At 44.5% G+C, this 16,439-nt stretch overlaps 1 protein-coding gene across 11 annotated transcripts in view; it reads right to left on the reverse strand.

The window, feature by feature from the left end:
• Window positions 1-256: 256 nt before the first annotated feature.
• The window catches only part of LOC118770297 (oxysterol-binding protein-related protein 8-like), an 80,816-nt gene continuing 64,633 nt past the window's right edge, over window positions 257-16,439 (reverse strand). For 9 of the 11 annotated variants that reach the window (XM_036517887.1, XM_036517884.1, XM_036517885.1 and 6 more), the window contains 19 exons: window positions 14,732-14,809; window positions 12,419-12,520; window positions 11,529-11,732; window positions 11,064-11,148; window positions 10,553-10,724; window positions 9,404-9,647; window positions 8,595-8,779; window positions 7,944-8,025; window positions 7,709-7,807; window positions 7,420-7,516; window positions 7,062-7,160; window positions 6,735-6,832; window positions 6,198-6,287; window positions 4,572-4,708; window positions 3,256-3,441; window positions 1,923-2,076; window positions 1,163-1,268; window positions 551-656; window positions 257-452 (listed from right to left, as the gene is read on the reverse strand). In XM_036517887.1, the coding sequence (XP_036373780.1) occupies window positions 317-452; window positions 551-656; window positions 1,163-1,268; window positions 1,923-2,076; window positions 3,256-3,441; window positions 4,572-4,708; window positions 6,198-6,287; window positions 6,735-6,832; window positions 7,062-7,160; window positions 7,420-7,516; window positions 7,709-7,807; window positions 7,944-8,025; window positions 8,595-8,779; window positions 9,404-9,647; window positions 10,553-10,724; window positions 11,064-11,148; window positions 11,529-11,732; window positions 12,419-12,520; window positions 14,732-14,809 (2,460 nt within the window). In that variant the 3' untranslated portion in view covers window positions 257-316. The remainder of the gene's footprint in view (window positions 453-550; window positions 657-1,162; window positions 1,269-1,922; window positions 2,077-3,255; window positions 3,442-4,571; window positions 4,709-6,197; window positions 6,288-6,734; window positions 6,833-7,061; window positions 7,161-7,419; window positions 7,517-7,708; window positions 7,808-7,943; window positions 8,026-8,594; window positions 8,780-9,403; window positions 9,648-10,552; window positions 10,725-11,063; window positions 11,149-11,528; window positions 11,733-12,418; window positions 12,521-14,731; window positions 14,810-16,439) is intronic. The other 2 variants (XM_036517894.1, XM_036517892.1) reach the window with 1 other exon arrangement.

A 16,439-nucleotide genomic window follows, 5' to 3' on the forward strand; every position in this document is an offset into this window, starting at 1 on the left:
AAACGTGGACTCCACATCCCACCCTTTAGCCACTGAAACGCATGTACCTTTCGGATTGCCACTATAACGTCAAATCAAACAGTAAACTTCATGTACAACCAAAACTGGGAATCCTTCCGCTTGTGATGATTGTGTGTGACTTTTTTTTTTGCAGATCTATGGGGCCCTTGGCGTGATCAGAGTAGGAAGAAGTTCCGGGGACTATACTCATAAAGGCCCCTCCCAGTCTGTCTCCCTCCTCTGTTCAGAACCCCCCCCCCCCCTTTCAAGTCCTGGTCCTCTCTCTCCCTCTGTCTCTCTGCAGATCGGGTCGGCGCTACTTAAAGAGGAAGTTGATGACGATCTGGAGGAAGATGAGGAGGATAATGACGATGTAGTCCCGCTGCTGCAGGGCGTGTCCCTCCGACGGCGGCGGCGAGACGGACGCCCGGGTGCGCAGTGTGGCGATGCTCCTGAGACGGAGAGAGCGGGTGTTACAAACTGCGCCCCGTCAGCATGACAGACGCAATTAGCCCCGAGCCGCGCCGTTATGCACGCGGATGCTAATTACCTGTTGATCTCCTCCTGAGTTTGCTTTATGGACTCAATGGCACTTTGAAGCTCGCTCAGGTCCGCCCCTTTTTTCCGTAATCGGCTGATGTGCTTGGTTTTGTGCCCTTGGGAAAGGAGACGCGACTGGCATCAGAGAGAATCCGCACACACACGCGCACGCACACACACACACACGCACGCACGGATGCGCTATACAGGAAAATGCAGACGGGGTCATTCCTACTGCCGCATCAAAGCACAGTAAATGTAGAAAAGATGATTTACATTACATTACATTTATTCATTTGGCTTGGGATTTATCCAAAGCGACTTACAAGCGAGGCAGAGTATAACACAAGTGAAAGCCATACACAGATTCACAATATTAGAAGCGCTCCACAAGCAAGTTTCAATAATTAGTCAGACAAGGTTCAACTGGTACAGACACAAATGCATTAAACCATTATTTTTAATTTTTTTTTTTTTAAAAAGATGATGTTTTCTGGAGATTTTTCCAAGTGAGTCCTTCCATTTATATAACACGTAACTAAATCTGATAGTCTGAATGAAAACTCTAAAGACACTCTGGATCTGTCCTGCGCCGGTGTGGTGACTGTGGAACGGAACTTACTTTCGCTGCAGGAGGAGTCACGGCGGTCGAGCTCTGGCGACGAGCAGCGGACCCCCCGGGTCTTGGGCTTATCGCTCTGTTTGTGCTTGCGTTTGGGGACAGTTACCTGTGAGGGAGGGGTCACTCATCAGCACAGAGTGCACACAGATGGCACTCACAACATCCTGACACAACAAACGCACATAAGCATGTACGCGCGATCAACTTCCACACGCATGCGCACACCAACCTTGTGAAACCAACCTTGTCAAAACCCACACACATACATATGACGACATGCAAATACACCCACACATCAATATGACACTACTCAGAACACACAAACACACACAAATGCCAACCTGACAACTCTGACCACGCACAATCACACAAACCAAGACAGAGCATCAGTGAACACGAACACGGGCAGGCATGCGCACGCACTCACAGAACGCCCAGCGCCGCTGTAAAGCATGCCGCATGCCGCATGCCCGGCCAGCCGGTACTGCCGTGCACATCTCAACGGACAAAAACAGTGCAGAATACAGAGCAGAGACAAGGGCAGCCTCTCTCGCCGAAACAAAGGACAGACAGGTTTGAAAGAAAGAATAAAAAAAAAAAGACCACGGTGAAAAGAAAAAGGACATGACGACGAGGCGGCGAGGCCACAGAAAGCAGCTGGGTCATGGCGGCCGGTGAACGGTTCGGGCGGAGGCACAGGCGGCGGCGGCAGCGACACGGAGGCACAGGGAATTCTGGGAGCTCGCTCGGGCCAACCTACCTGGCACTTGCAATTGTCCCTCCTGGAACCCTGGTTACTGAGACTAATTACACTGCCAGAACGTACCATCGGGGTGCGGTGCCGAACCTTGGTCTGGACGCAGCCGTCTTTCTCAAACTGAATTAAATCGTTCAACGGATCCCACGGCCGAGTGCTGGGGGAGACAGGAAATGGAAGAAAAGGAATCAGAAGAGAGCTGCAGTCCGGCATGTTTCCCAACTCTCTTTAAATGACTAATGCTCTCAGTACTGCGGGGATTGGTAAAACTCATTTCCTTCAGGCAACAACTGCTTGAAAAAGTACATATAATATACATAGCACATATTACATATACTTGTATATGCATTCACACGCACATCTGTGTAGTACAAGAGTATAGCTTGTAATTATAGCAGCTTGATACCACTGTTGCAGCTGGCTAACAATAACATGCTACTACATATCTTATAGCTAACATCCATACAATGAGGAATTCACATTTTGCTCTGCACTAGAAATTCAACTCAGTTTGAATCTTCTCACAATACATAAGAGGAAATTAGTTCAATTCTGCCTTGAACCATGGCTGTGTGTATTAAATGACTTTATTTAATTTAATATTGACCTGCAGTATACAGCCAGATAAGCGAAAGACCAAATTGTAAGAATGTCATTTTTCTGTGTGAATGGCACATTCTTCATTGTATAATGAAATTGGAAATTGGTACGCAGGTACAAAATGACTGTTTCTAACCAGTTTTGGGCAAGTAATATTCCATACTGTATATTCTCTTTATGATACTGAAAACTGAAACTCTGGAAGCATCATTCTCTTAAGTCACCAACACAGACCTTAGGTGTCTCCCATATTGTGGTCCCATTCACAAAATCTATTCCTCTGACCTGAAGAATCTCTGAATATCCACTAGGTGTCACTCTCTTATAGATTTTCACCCTAGGACTAGTACTAAGAAAACATTGCATGCAAAGCTGCCTAGATATAATGTATGAAAAGTTTAATGTAACCACACAAGCAATCTCAAACATGGGGCATTTTCAGAGAATGAGAACTTCATCAGTCTAAATAACATTTCAGAACTTTAAAAGAATAGTTACAAGTTACTATTTCACAGTCATGACGGGAAGGATGTCCCTTGAGCTGGTTGTTACTAATACTAACAGTTTCAATCTTGGGGGCCTATTGAAAGGTAATGATAACCTAGGCCTTGTTAAGGATATTCTAAACTTTAGCCACTCATGCAACCTCGTGCAATCCTCTTGCCATCCAGTAGGTGTCACTCTTGCGCCTGAGTGTTCTCTGTGGTGTGTGAGAGAGGGAAAGACACACACTCACTCGGCATATTTATAATGCCACTCTCCAGAGAGGGCGTCCTGCTCGAAGAGCGCCGGCATCCACTCCTCGCACTTAGCCTTGCGCTCGCGGGTGGACTTGCGCTGCGCCTCCTCCAGGATGAACTTCTCGTTGGTGGCCTCCGTCTGGTCCTTGTTGTTGATGGCGCGCGTCACATGCTGCCACAGCCTGTGGGGCGGCAGTGTAGTGTACCGGTAAGGAGCAGGACTCATAACTGAAAGATTGCTGGTTTGATTCCCTGCTAAGACACTGCTGCTGGACCCTTGGGCAAGGTACTTAACCCACAATTGCCTCAGTAAATATCCAGCTGTATAAATGGATAAGATGTAAAAATTGTAACCTACGTAAGTCGCTCTGGGAAAGAGTGCCTGTTAAATGACTGTAATGTGATGTAATGTAATGAGGACCAGAGCACCAGCAGGTCTGAGATTAGAAGGCATCTGTGTTCTCCATCCACTGAATTAATCACCAGGCGCCGGAACAGGCAACTGTCTGAGCTGCTATGTACCCAGACTGGATATCAGCCTGACACATGCTGAACTCACATGTGAATATAATATTTGACAAAGGCTATCATCAGAGAGAGCATCCCAAGATGAAACCCAATCTGCCTCAAAATCCATGTATAAAGACGATTTAGCCACAGGTAACTTGACCATAACTTGTCATGCCAGGATGGCATCCCCATTTATTTTTTTTCATGTGTTCATTGTCGATCTCTAAATTGCAAATTGAGTAGAATAATCTCTTGCTTCAGAACGATAATTTGCCATAGGAACCTGAAAATTTGTACTTCTGATTTTTTTAATTTAACAAAGAAAGTCATGGTAGGGTAAAGCATACCTGTCTGGATTAATCTGAATTCTGGATATGAATTAAATCTGATCTGTAAGATCGTATTAGCTGTCAAGATTGCATTCATGTTTGCATTTGAGTGCAGGATCTTTTGGCAGCTCTTGATTTCCCCTCATATGCCTAAATGAGGGCATTATAAAGCAGTCTTACCCTCAGCGATGCACTGCTGGAAGCAATTCACCTGAAATAATTATGAGGTCTGCCAGTGCAGTACATTTCCTAAATTAGATGCAGGCCTGCAGGTATATCATCATGATTAGAAAGCAATCGCATCGTAAGGACAAGTCTTAGTGATGAATATAAACGTCAAATTCTGCCCACCCTACAGCTGATATAACGATCTACCAGCCGCAGATCAGCAAATGCTTAACATGAGCTCTGTAAGCATAGCAATGAGAGGGCTCCCTAAGACAGGGCCTGTACAGTATCGATCCAGAACTCACTTCTCGGACTCGAAGTCGCCCTGCTCCTCGGGTGGAACCGTGCAGCGGGTCAGCCGGCTCTGTCGCAGCTCGGGCGTGGGGTTCCAGAAGGTTTCCACCACGCCCGTCTTCTTGTCATTGATGAAGATCTCGCTGTCCTGAAGGGGGACACAGAGCCCGTTCAGTACAATGAGACTCTTTTTATCACATCATTACATTCATCAGTACATTACATTCAATTGCATGGCAGAGGCCTCTGTTCATTAACGCAACTTTTACATTCTATAGTTTCTCTACAGCTCAGACTTTAATTGACAGTTGCATTAAGATACCTCCCTCCAACCCTTGACACCAGAGTCCTCCTCTCTAAGCACAGACTGACACTCACACCATCCCACAGAGTATTGCAGTATATCCCACTACGAAAGCACTAATGCATTTCTCCTCACACAATATGATATCAAATATAATATCAGTCCTGGGGCACTGGTATTCAGAAGAGTAAAAAGCAAGAAGCCCTCTCAGGGCACCCCCTGGAGGATTCGGCAGCGTCGGGTTTCCACCGAGCCTGTGGCCCGCATGCAGCTGGAGGGACATTCGATGCGTGCGGAGATAGATAAAAGGCTGCTGGAGTGCTCCTTCGGTGAAACAGAGACTCCGGACAGGGAGCGATTCCTAGCGGGCCAGGAAAGCGCACTGCAGCAGAGCATTGATCAAGGCTGTGTGGAACAACCTGATCCTCTGAGCCACTACTATTCTACTAATCTTTAACGAGGAGCACCGGAGAGCCCACAATAGACCCAAGCACAGCATCTCTAACCTCTGCGGTCAGACTCCCATAGCTGACGAAGGAAAGCATAAGGCACTTTACCGTCCTTTCATTAAGAACATTTGTGCCTGTGCCATGTTCCCTGTGTTTTATAATCCAGATGCTCAAATGGTTTATGCTTTTAGAAAAACCATTTTGTAATACATACCGAGAGGCAGAGAGAAAGTAAAATCAAGCCGTTAATCTGAAAGTGCATCAACCACTTAAAATCTGAGCATGCTCATTTTTTGCACATTAGGAATACGCTTGTTCTCATAGCGGTTTTGTAATGATTCAAAGCCCTGCACTCTCCTCAGTGATAATGTGTTTAAGTGCAGGGTGAGGAGTTTGAAGAGTGTTTGCTATGAAAGGAAGTCTCCACCCAAAAATCTAAAATGTACTAATCGTTTATTACCTTTGAAATAGTTTGGAGAGGTCTCCACTTGTTGCCTGCTTTTCAAAGGTAGGAGTTAGGCTAAAATCCAAGATATGTGTTCTATACAAGGCCAGGCTCTTGTTCAGTGTCAGTCACAGAGTGTGGTAAAAGCAATCCAGTTCACAGACAGCCGGGACAACCCAGAGTGGCTTTATTTGCCCACTTATGCCTGCCAGTGGCTGGACTGCACTGAATTACCGGCACTGAGGAACCAAAATTATGCACATACCTAAAATTTGGCAGCCTTCAATAACAGCTACAGGCTAATCTGAATTGTTTTAACAAAAAGATGATTTAATTAGTGTTTTTGGGTGGCGTGCTCCTCTGTGTCTCTGTCTCTGTCTCTGTCTCTGTCTCTGTCTCCCCTTCTCTTTCCACGTAGGGTTCAGTTGTGGCAGCTCACCCAGTGGCCCTCCAGGGTGGCCAGCACCTCCTTCCCCAGCTTGATCTTTCCAGCGATTTGATTGACGCTGTCATCACTGCCTAAAAATGGCTGCGGACAGAAACATACACAGGTCAAGCTTCATGAGGAAATGTAATTAAAAACAGGTTGCAAACGCGCCATAAATCTGCTTCAGTAACAGCTTCGTCTTGATTTTACAACTTCTTCTAGTGAACACTCATTAATTACTGTTATATGACTGTTGTCAGTTTTATCACAAAAATATAATTCTTTCTAATCTACCTTGGCATCTGTGTTGCCAACAGTCTTGACAAAATGTAATAATTTGTCACGAAACCTCGTAAATATGTCCAACAGAATCTGTCTTCTGGATGACTCTCAAACAGCTAAACGGAAAACTACAGCCTTTTTCAGTCCAGACACCATCCATACAGAAAGCAGGAAACGCGTGTGGACATACTGTGGCCTACCCAATAAGCTTACATACAACATTCTCACAACATTTCCCCAACCCTGAAACAATTGCAGTTGACGCACCTTCAGCTTGAATTCCAACTGGGCGCTATAGCCTGTCTTTTCGCAGGCAATGGTGACCTGGCCAGCCAGCTCCAGGGTCATAGTGCCATACAGGATTCCTGCAGGAAAAGATCAAGGCGATATGAAGCATTGCGCTTACCCTCAACACAGTGCATTCTAAGAAAAAATGCACAGTACATGTGAGAGGCCCAAATCTGTATATGTATAATGGGGCTAAATCTTGTGCTTTCAAAATTCAAGTGAAAAGGTCACAGGGTCAAAAATCAGACTAGTGAACTTGATCCAACTCAATTGTTTCAAAATTCGATGTAACAGAAACAGCCGTACCTTTACAGTGAGCATAGGGCATATTCATCACGTAGTCTTCCCCTCTGTTGAGGAAGGTTAGCCTAGCTTCCCCATCCAGTATGGCAGACAAGGAGTTACCTGTAGGGAGAAGGTGTAAAGAACATATCTTCATCATTCAGGACAGACATCAGCCAGTAGTTAGCAAAATCACAGTAAGTGTGATTATGCCGTTTCTTGATTCAAAACCATTACTTATATAACTGATGATACTGTTATGAGTCATTCTGGGGAGAGACAAAAGGATGCAGATGTAGCTGGGCTCAGGGTGGGATCCGTTACTCGGGTGAAAAAGGAGAAGTCATGGACTGAGGAAGTGGACAAAAGTTGCCTGGCTCACCATAAAACTTTGATTTGGCCAGAATGCTACCACTCAGGCAGAAGCCATCCTTCCTGTTGCTCACATAGAAGGCTGACACTGGAGGATGATGGGAGACCTGTCAGTAGAGAACCCGATTAGTATGTACACTACTTCCATGTATACTCACAGAGGGCAAAGACACCTCCCAAGCAAGTGTTAAGCGTAGATAACTGTTATTTATGGACACAATTTGGCAAAGTAAATGTACCCCTACTATACCAGTAAAACAAACTGAATGAGCTGAATTCCCCTTACACCCCCAGGTTACCTGCTCAGAGATGTAGAAGGTCTTGCTGTTGGTCTTGGTGTGTATCCACATGCAGCGGAATGTCTCGCCGATAATGGGGTTGTATGGCTTCTTCAGGCCCTGGATTAGAGTCGGGGGGGGGAGAGAGAGAAGACGTGTCACACCCCAGCACTCGTGAGCAGGGTCCTGCAAGGGTGCCTTGCAACGCCCCCAATGGCAGGGTGGTTGCTGTGGTAGCGAGCACCATTTTAATTACCTTTGGCTTTTTGTAAAAACCAGACAGGTACCACTTCACCACTTTCTTCATTCGGTTGTAGGCATTCTCCTCCACTGCAGCCCTAGCCACACAGACCAAGGCACAGCTTTAGACAGTCAGTGTCAGTCTCTTTGAAGCCACCACACACACAGAATGGATCCCATTGAAATTACAGACAATTAACAGTAATTTTATTTACAGTGAAGGCCATCTGACTGCAAAGCGCTCTGTCATTTCCTTGAAGCCCATCATTTAATCATTATGTTTGTCAGTTTCATATACAAAACACTGTTCAGTTCAGTGACCGCTAATGGTGTGTGACTTCTGAAAAGCACTTACTTAAGTGCCGCACTCAAAACCAAGAGAAAAGAGCACTCAAAGTCAGACTGAAGGCTGAAGCTACTGCACAGTAATTAATTATCAAAGGGAGCCCTGAACAGTTGCCTGTTTATACATTTACTCATGAGAATGACACATTTTAATTAATAAAGAAAAGCAAGACAAAGAGCAACAAAACATATTTTTCAAAGGACTGAACCTTTGGTTGAGCATATCAGAGAGAAGCTGACTTAGATATTGAGGGAACGGGGTTCCCCACTGCCTGCTACTGAATAACCAGTATGATTGTAGAATGGAGGAGGTGGGGCTCACTCAGACAGGAAGTCGGCATGGTAGTAGTAGTCGGAGAGCTTGTCCAGGAAGGAGCGCGGCTCCAGGATGAAGGTGGGCAGCACCACTTTAGACAGGTCCATCCCAGGCCTGACCTGCTTCAGCAGGGTCCAGATCAGAGACTTGTTCTCCTCAGACACGGTCTCTGTTTGAGACGCTTCTCCCGCCTGGAAAACGTGCACACAAACACAATGTACATAAGTGCCTACACAGCACTTCACACAGAAACACCATGGAGTGGCTTAATGTAGTAGTACCTACATACACACAAGTAACTACACATACACACCCATCCACATACACACACATCCTCATACATGCACACCCACCCACCCACACGTCCACACACAGACAGTTATGTCCATAAGTGCCTACATACCACTACACACACCCCCACTTACCCACAGACACGTACATACACAAACAGGTATGTTTGACACTGCACACACATACACCCAAGTAGTGGCTGCACACACGCACGCACGCACACACACACACACACACACACACACACACACACACACACACACGCACACACACACACACACACACCCATTAAGCCTGCTAAGCACTTTCCAATATTTTAAAATGAAAAGGTCACTGCATAAGGAGGAATGGGTCTCACAGGACTGCTCGTCGGGAATGGTGCGATTTTTAATTCAGCCCACCTCACACCGATTGGCTGAGAAGCACCACACGGGGGGGGTAATCCAGGCCAATCAGGACAGGACAGCAATTTAAAGGTCAGCCAGCTGCAGGCTCCGCCCATCTACACAAGGCCCCTCCCTCACCTCCCCCAGCTCCTCGTGAGACTGCTCCAGGTAGGACGTCTCACGCAGCGCCTCGTTGGAGTCCAGGTCAGCGTACGAGTCGTCCTGCCGCTCTGACGTGTCGCTGTCGCTCTCCTCGCTCTTGTCCGGCCCCTCATTGTCCGACTCCTCGTGGTCATGGTCGTGGTCGTGCTCGTGCTCGTTCTCCCGGTCCGACTTGTCCGAGTAGAGGTCCGGATCCTTGAAGTGATCGCTATCATTGAATCTGTGGGGGCACAGTGGATGACCTCAAAATCACACCAGAGAACATTTTATAATTTGGCTACATCCAACAATGATTACAATGGTGATTTGATTAATTTGAAATATAAATCTTACACAATACTGCATGAATACTGGTCTGACACCAATGCTCATTCAACTTGAATGGATACACTTGTGTTCTACTGTGCTGGAAGTCATTCTGGATAAGAGCGTCTGCTAAATGAATGTAATGCAATATATGTAATGTAATATAGTATATTACATGTAATACAATGTGATGTATTGAGTATTTTAACTGAGATGACTTGCAGCCAAAAACAAAGCAAGCTAGAAATGTTTCAGAATTATAGACACTTCAATTGGACATTCTGCATCCTGACAGCTCTACGCCATGTATTTCTTTCATCTATTGCTTAGACCTTGATACAAACGCATGGATTCATCCCATAGGATCTCTGTTTGGATATTAATGGATACAGTATTCTCACAGAGGAAAAGAAGTCAACTACAAACGAATTCTATTAAATCTCAGTTTGGTGTATTGGTGATGTGAAAATAAATATGTATGAAACACACAGACAGAAATCCCTTCCAAAACTCCCTTCCAAACTGTGAGGCATTGATCCAGATGCTATTTTGAGAGAGGATGTCCATAGGGTCCCTTGGAGTAGTTTTACAGCAGAAAGGCAGTGTCGTGTGCAAGCAACCAATTTGCAGCATGATGGGTACTTTCTTCCCCCCCCAACAACTGATCCAGGATCAGCTTACTAACCTCTGATCCTAGTCTCAATTGTTTTTTATGAAAGAAGGACAGTGATACAGGTCAGCGCTTGCTGGAAGAATCTCTGTATCTTGTGGTATGGTGGTGATGTGAGAGGTGAGAGGTGAGAGGTTGGGCGCGCTCACTGGAAGCCTTCGGTGCCCTGCATGTTGTGGGCGCGCAGCAGACTGTAGAAGTTGACGTGGGAGGGCTGCTCCATGCTCACGCCCCCCTCGTCTTTCCCCTCCCGGATCATGGTGCGCTTCAGCAGGCTGGAGCACTTCAGAGCCAGCTCTAAGGCGTCCATCCAACAGCGACCTGGAGAGGAGACACACCATTTTACCACCACACCTTACAATACTACACTAACTGCTCCAACCCATCCATTCAGTAACATCCTGGGGAACAGACACAATTACTACTACACCTTACAACGCCACACTAACTGTGCCCCTCACTTAATGCTAAAGTTAAAACACATATACATGGACTTACACTCATTTTGCACAAAAACAGGTACAAAACAGAGAGCCAGCCTTTCACTCTAATTTTGTTACTATAATTTAAATACAAAATCGACACCTGGCTCCTAAATTTCAGACCTGTGAGGGAAGCCCTGCAGGGGCACACCCATGTTTCTGGTGTATGAGCTCTTACCATCAGACTCGGAGGCAGCGCGGAAGATGAGATGGCTGCTGGGTAAGGGCTGTGTGATGGAGCCCACAGCTTCCCCTTTAGGACCCTGCGAATGAGAAAAAGCTCAGCTTTCACAAAGCATGACATACACACACATAACATTTACATCACACACACGCACGCATGCACACACACAATCAACCAACACACTCAAACAATCATACAGAAGCTTACTTTTGGCATAACACACAGATACACATACACATACACATCTTTGGCACACGTGTTCACGGTCACCTTTTACATAACAGAAAATATACATAGTTAACCTTTCAAATAACACGTACATATACACACAGAGATTCACACTCCCCTTTAAAATAATACATGAAGGCTTATCTTTTACATAACATGCATGCATAAACAAGCTGACCTTCACCTCAATGCACACACGACCTGACCTTTCACAGAGCAGTGCGGCCTCACCTTGACAGCCCAGATGGACTGTTCCAGCGGGTGGTAGAGCTTGAAGCAGAAGCCGTCCTTCTTGGAGGGCCTCTCGATGAGCTCGCAGGCGTTGAGCAGCACCGTGCCCACCCACTGGCCGTTCTTGTTGGTTTTGTAGATGAGCAGCACCCCCGGCTTCAGGACGCACCACAGCTTGGTCCAGCTCTTCAGCGTGCCTCGGATCTGATACACACACAAACACACACGCGCACACAGACTTCACGACTTTTTCAATGAACGCTGTGCCTGGCGTTTTGCAGGCCATACCCAGACACCCAGACCAGTCTCCATCTTTATGGCTTTATGCAGTACCAGTCAAAAGTTTGGAAACAACTTAAACAAATAAACACTATCTTATATATTAGATTCTTCAAAGTAGCCAAAAATAGTTTTTGAAAACAATTTTTTTTAGAAAGAAATTCATACATAGGCATGAGTGTCACTATTCATATTTGTGTATGAAACAAATTTCAAGCATTTAAGCATTTCTTTGAATGCATGTTTCTCATTATCTTAAACAGATATGGCCACACTTTTGACTGGTACTGTAGGTCTGTATACAATACACCAAGATTTTGGGTCCCAGCATTTGAGCTCAACTGTCAATGAATCAAAATTCATTTGAGCATTTGGACCTAAGAAGAGAGGTTTGGTACTCTATGACAGAATAAGCTGGAGAATAAACTTGGAAAGTAGTTTACTTTACTGGTACCATGCATTTGTGGTTGGTCAAAATTCAGATGTTATTCCAGCCAAGGTGCCATTTGAAGTGAAAGAAACAGATTCTACATTTACATTTACATGAAACTCATTTACGTTACATTCATTTTATCTCTACATGTGTTTACATTGACAGTGTGACCTCTGACCTTGAGCCAGTCGGCCATGACGATGACAGAGGGATCGGTGATGGTGCTGAGCAGCTCCTTGGTGGCCCGTTTCTTCTCCTCCCTGTAGTTCTTTTTCTGGACCTGCAGGACCACGGACAGCGACATGTAACTGACCAAGCTATTAAACCGGCCGAGCCCTTCCTGCTTTGCATTTTTTTCCCTTAAATTTCCTCAATTTACAGGGAAGTGTTTCTTTTCAGTTACTATTGTTGCTGACAAAAATGATGACTAATATTTGCTTGGTTTCAAGTGTAAAGACAGATCGACAGCAGTGAAATTGAACGTGGGCTCTGAAACTGCTCGCTATGAATACTACATTTTCTTTTTTTGGTTGGTGTGCAGAAAAACACTTGTACCAATGTGCAGATACACGTACATTTAAAGGTTTTTAAGGGAAGGTAAATACTATTGTGACAGGTCAGTGGTCACATTAGAAGTACATAAGAAGTGGAATGGAAAAAAGATCAAACTATGAGTTTGGGAGTGCCACCATGAATAACCATTTTCTAGCCAGCACTAACGGGATGTACCCTGTTATTCACTAGTGTTTAAACAATTTTGCGCACCTGGCCTGCTGACAGTATGAAAACACTGAAGTTAGAGCTTGGAGAAAAAATTAGCAAACCCAGGTGCTCTGGCAAAAAGACAGAAAAAATAAACTCTCTAAAATCCTAATGAGACATATCTCACTATATCATAGTCTATTCTGATTATCAACACCCAAATCTTTTTTAGTTCAATGTTTGGCTTTTATCAGATAAGGTTCATTAAATTCCAGTATTACTGTTAGTATTCTTAACATTAACAAAGAGAAAAATAGCTTGCTTGGCAGATGTCCTTTTGTAGGAGGACCTACATACATTACATTTCACATAATTATCTATAATTTGATCATTATATAATACCCCTTATTACGAAAGGGGTCTCGGAAAGGGGTCTCGGTTCTGCAATTTTCCAGTACCATTTTGTTATTTCCTTCAACGTTTCCGAGGGAGGACTGAACAAAGCCGGGCGGGCGACCTCAGCGACCGGTCATTACCAATCATAATGAGAACATAATGATGAGCTCGTCTGTCTCCGCAGTGGCTCGGGAGGCTGCGGGGATCACACAGGCCCTTTGCGCTGAATTACGGGACGAGGCGGACAAACGAGACCTCCGCAGCGTTTAGGACCCATCAGGTCCGGCTCCCAGGAGCCTCGCGGGCATTGCGTAACCGCGCAGTCAGAGCCCGGGCCGGCTGGAGCTGGGTCGTGAGCCTTTCCCATAATGCCGCGGTGACGGCGCTTCCATTTTTAGTCACCCAACAAAGATGCCCTGTCATTTAGGATAAAAAACAAACCTAGCGCTTCCGCCCCCACACTTCACGCCTGAGGCTAAGAGAATTGGACAGCCCGTTCTCCTACCATGCATTCTACCCTTACACCATCAGGCATCCCTGCGGCTACCACAGCAGAAGCAAGTGGCCAGCAAAATCTCATCAGAACATTCGGGTAGCAATTTAGCTAGCATTAACAATATCACTTAAAATTCTCACTACATTTTAGCAACATCCAGTTTTAAGTATTCATGTAATGCTACTATGTTTATGGGGTGTGTTTTTGGTATTAAGCATGTTCATGTCTATTGGTATGACATATAACACCTGGGAGTCTCATGTAAGGTATTGCTAATTTGAGGTGAATGGAAATAAATAAAACCTATGATCATAAAGCCAGAAAACAGTTATTGAATGCAAGATATTTGCCAGAAGGGAAATAAAGCGCAAATAAAGAAAATCTAGTCATGTGTGTTAAAGTAAAAGGAAAAGGAAACTAATCAAGGCAATGCATGGTTGGATGAATTAAGATGTATACATATATTGCAGGTGTTGTCAAAACATAAATGAAACTACTTGTTTAAAGCCATATACATCAAATTTGGGATACTGATGTAAAATGTTTGGGAAATGTCTGCAATAAATGTGGATTAACAATCATACATGTATACGTATATATTAAGTACTGCATATTCTGCTCATGAAACAACTACACAAGGCCACCCACAGTTTTATTATAACATTTCTTCTAGTACAAGTCATTGATAATGTTTATTGATATCAATGAGTGTCAATTCTTGAGCACAGAATCAGAATGACTGCAAGCCACTAATTGCTGATAATTACCGAGGTGAACTTCACTGCCATCTTGAGGACGGAGGACTGAAATGCAGTTTGAAAAAGACAAGGCGTTTGGTTCATTCATGCAAGACAACATGCAATGACGGCAACGTGAAATCTCTTTGAATATCCTTGCCTTGAGGGATTCCTTTTTGGCGAGTCTCCCGGCCGCTGAGAGGTCCTTGTCTGACCCATTGAAAAGTTTGGTCTCAGACTGTGAACACACACAGACATTGTGGGTTAAACATTGGCGTTATCAGACATAATACCAGAATGCACATCGACAACTTTCAACCACTATGCCACATTCGTGTCAGGATATCATAAAGAGCAGAACAGTGATCCTTTCAGCTTTTGAATTTAGAGTCATGTTTATGCATTAACTTATTTTATACCAGGATATGACAATGTTTGTGATGACCATCATGTTCCTGCTGTAATTAATTTCTGTGCCTGCATCATAATCAGGATGAAATCATTCTTAAACAAAGCTGATGGAAATTCCAGAGAACATCAGTAGGAAGCAGGGGGGGTAAGACACATTAAACAAAGCACAAGTACACATGCATCACGCCCCTGCACCTTGGCAAGACTGCTGATCTGAAATATTTGAGTATCTTGCCATTCCTCTTTTAAAGCTACAACAATATATATGCGCAGTGGGACACAAACCGTACCTCTGCGGGATCTTTCACACAGTGTAGGCCTAAATCCCAGCTGTAGCTGCAGGTTACAATTCATAGCTTTAAACCAAAGCTTTGACACTTGCTCATCTTTAATACTCCCTGCTCCTGCAGAGTAGCTGCATAAACTACATAGAGGTGTAACTGACTCCAGATCTAGCCTGCCCAGGTGCTCCAGCGAACAGGACTTTATAGATGTGTACTCTCATCAGTGCCTGGTTTAATGAGTGCTGTCCAGGGCTGCTTTGCTTATATTGATCAATTTAACTACTTTGTTTTCCTGCAGAGGAGCTGCATAAACCATGCACATGTGTACCAGAACTATGCCAGCGCTGACTCCAGATCAGTGAAGACGCAGGTGCTCCGGCAAAACAGGACTTTATAGATGTGTACTCTCATCAGTGCCTGGCTTAATGAGAGCTGTGAGGGGTTGTCCAGGGCCTTTAATTGATCTTAGACCCAGAGACCGGGCTAGAGGAGATAACAAGGTGTCCTCAATCAGAGGGAGATGACAGGGGAGAGAAGTGATGTCACAGGAGCTCCAAAGAGCACTCAAATGCCGAGGGGCAAGGCAACAGGACACTGGTGATTGCCAATGAATTATCCTCCTCCACAATGTTTCGTCCCAAAAATACACAGTACACCATAAGAAATATATTGAAAAATATGTTGTTCAGCCCAATAATATATTGTAAATATAATTAAAATATATTAATTCAAATCAGAAACATATTACAATACAGCAAAATGGAAAAAAATCAACATAATTTAAACATATTAATCAAGCTAAAAATATATTCTATAAGATATATTCTCAGTATATCTCTTTGTAAGGGCATATATATTTGCAGGTGGTCAAACTGCATCCGACAAACACACATATGAATCCATTAAGTACGTTTCCAGTATCCTGCTATTGAATGACAACTTCTTGATATTTCTAAATCAAGCTGTCATGTAACCAGTGCCAAACGCCAGTGCACTTATCCATGACTAAGCTCATACTGATGCAAGTTGAAAGGTATGTCTTCAGAGCCAAATTCAAGGAGAATACCCTGGGTACAGCCAGGCAGACACATCCAAAAAATAGTCCCTTTAAGCAGAGTTCTGTCCATGTTTGTAACTTCCCAAACGCTAAGCAACCCCGACCCAACCCGAATT

The sequence above is a fragment of the Megalops cyprinoides genome, chromosome 23 (genome assembly GCF_013368585.1).
Source record: "Megalops cyprinoides isolate fMegCyp1 chromosome 23, fMegCyp1.pri, whole genome shotgun sequence".
NCBI lineage: Eukaryota > Metazoa > Chordata > Actinopteri > Elopiformes > Megalopidae > Megalops > Megalops cyprinoides.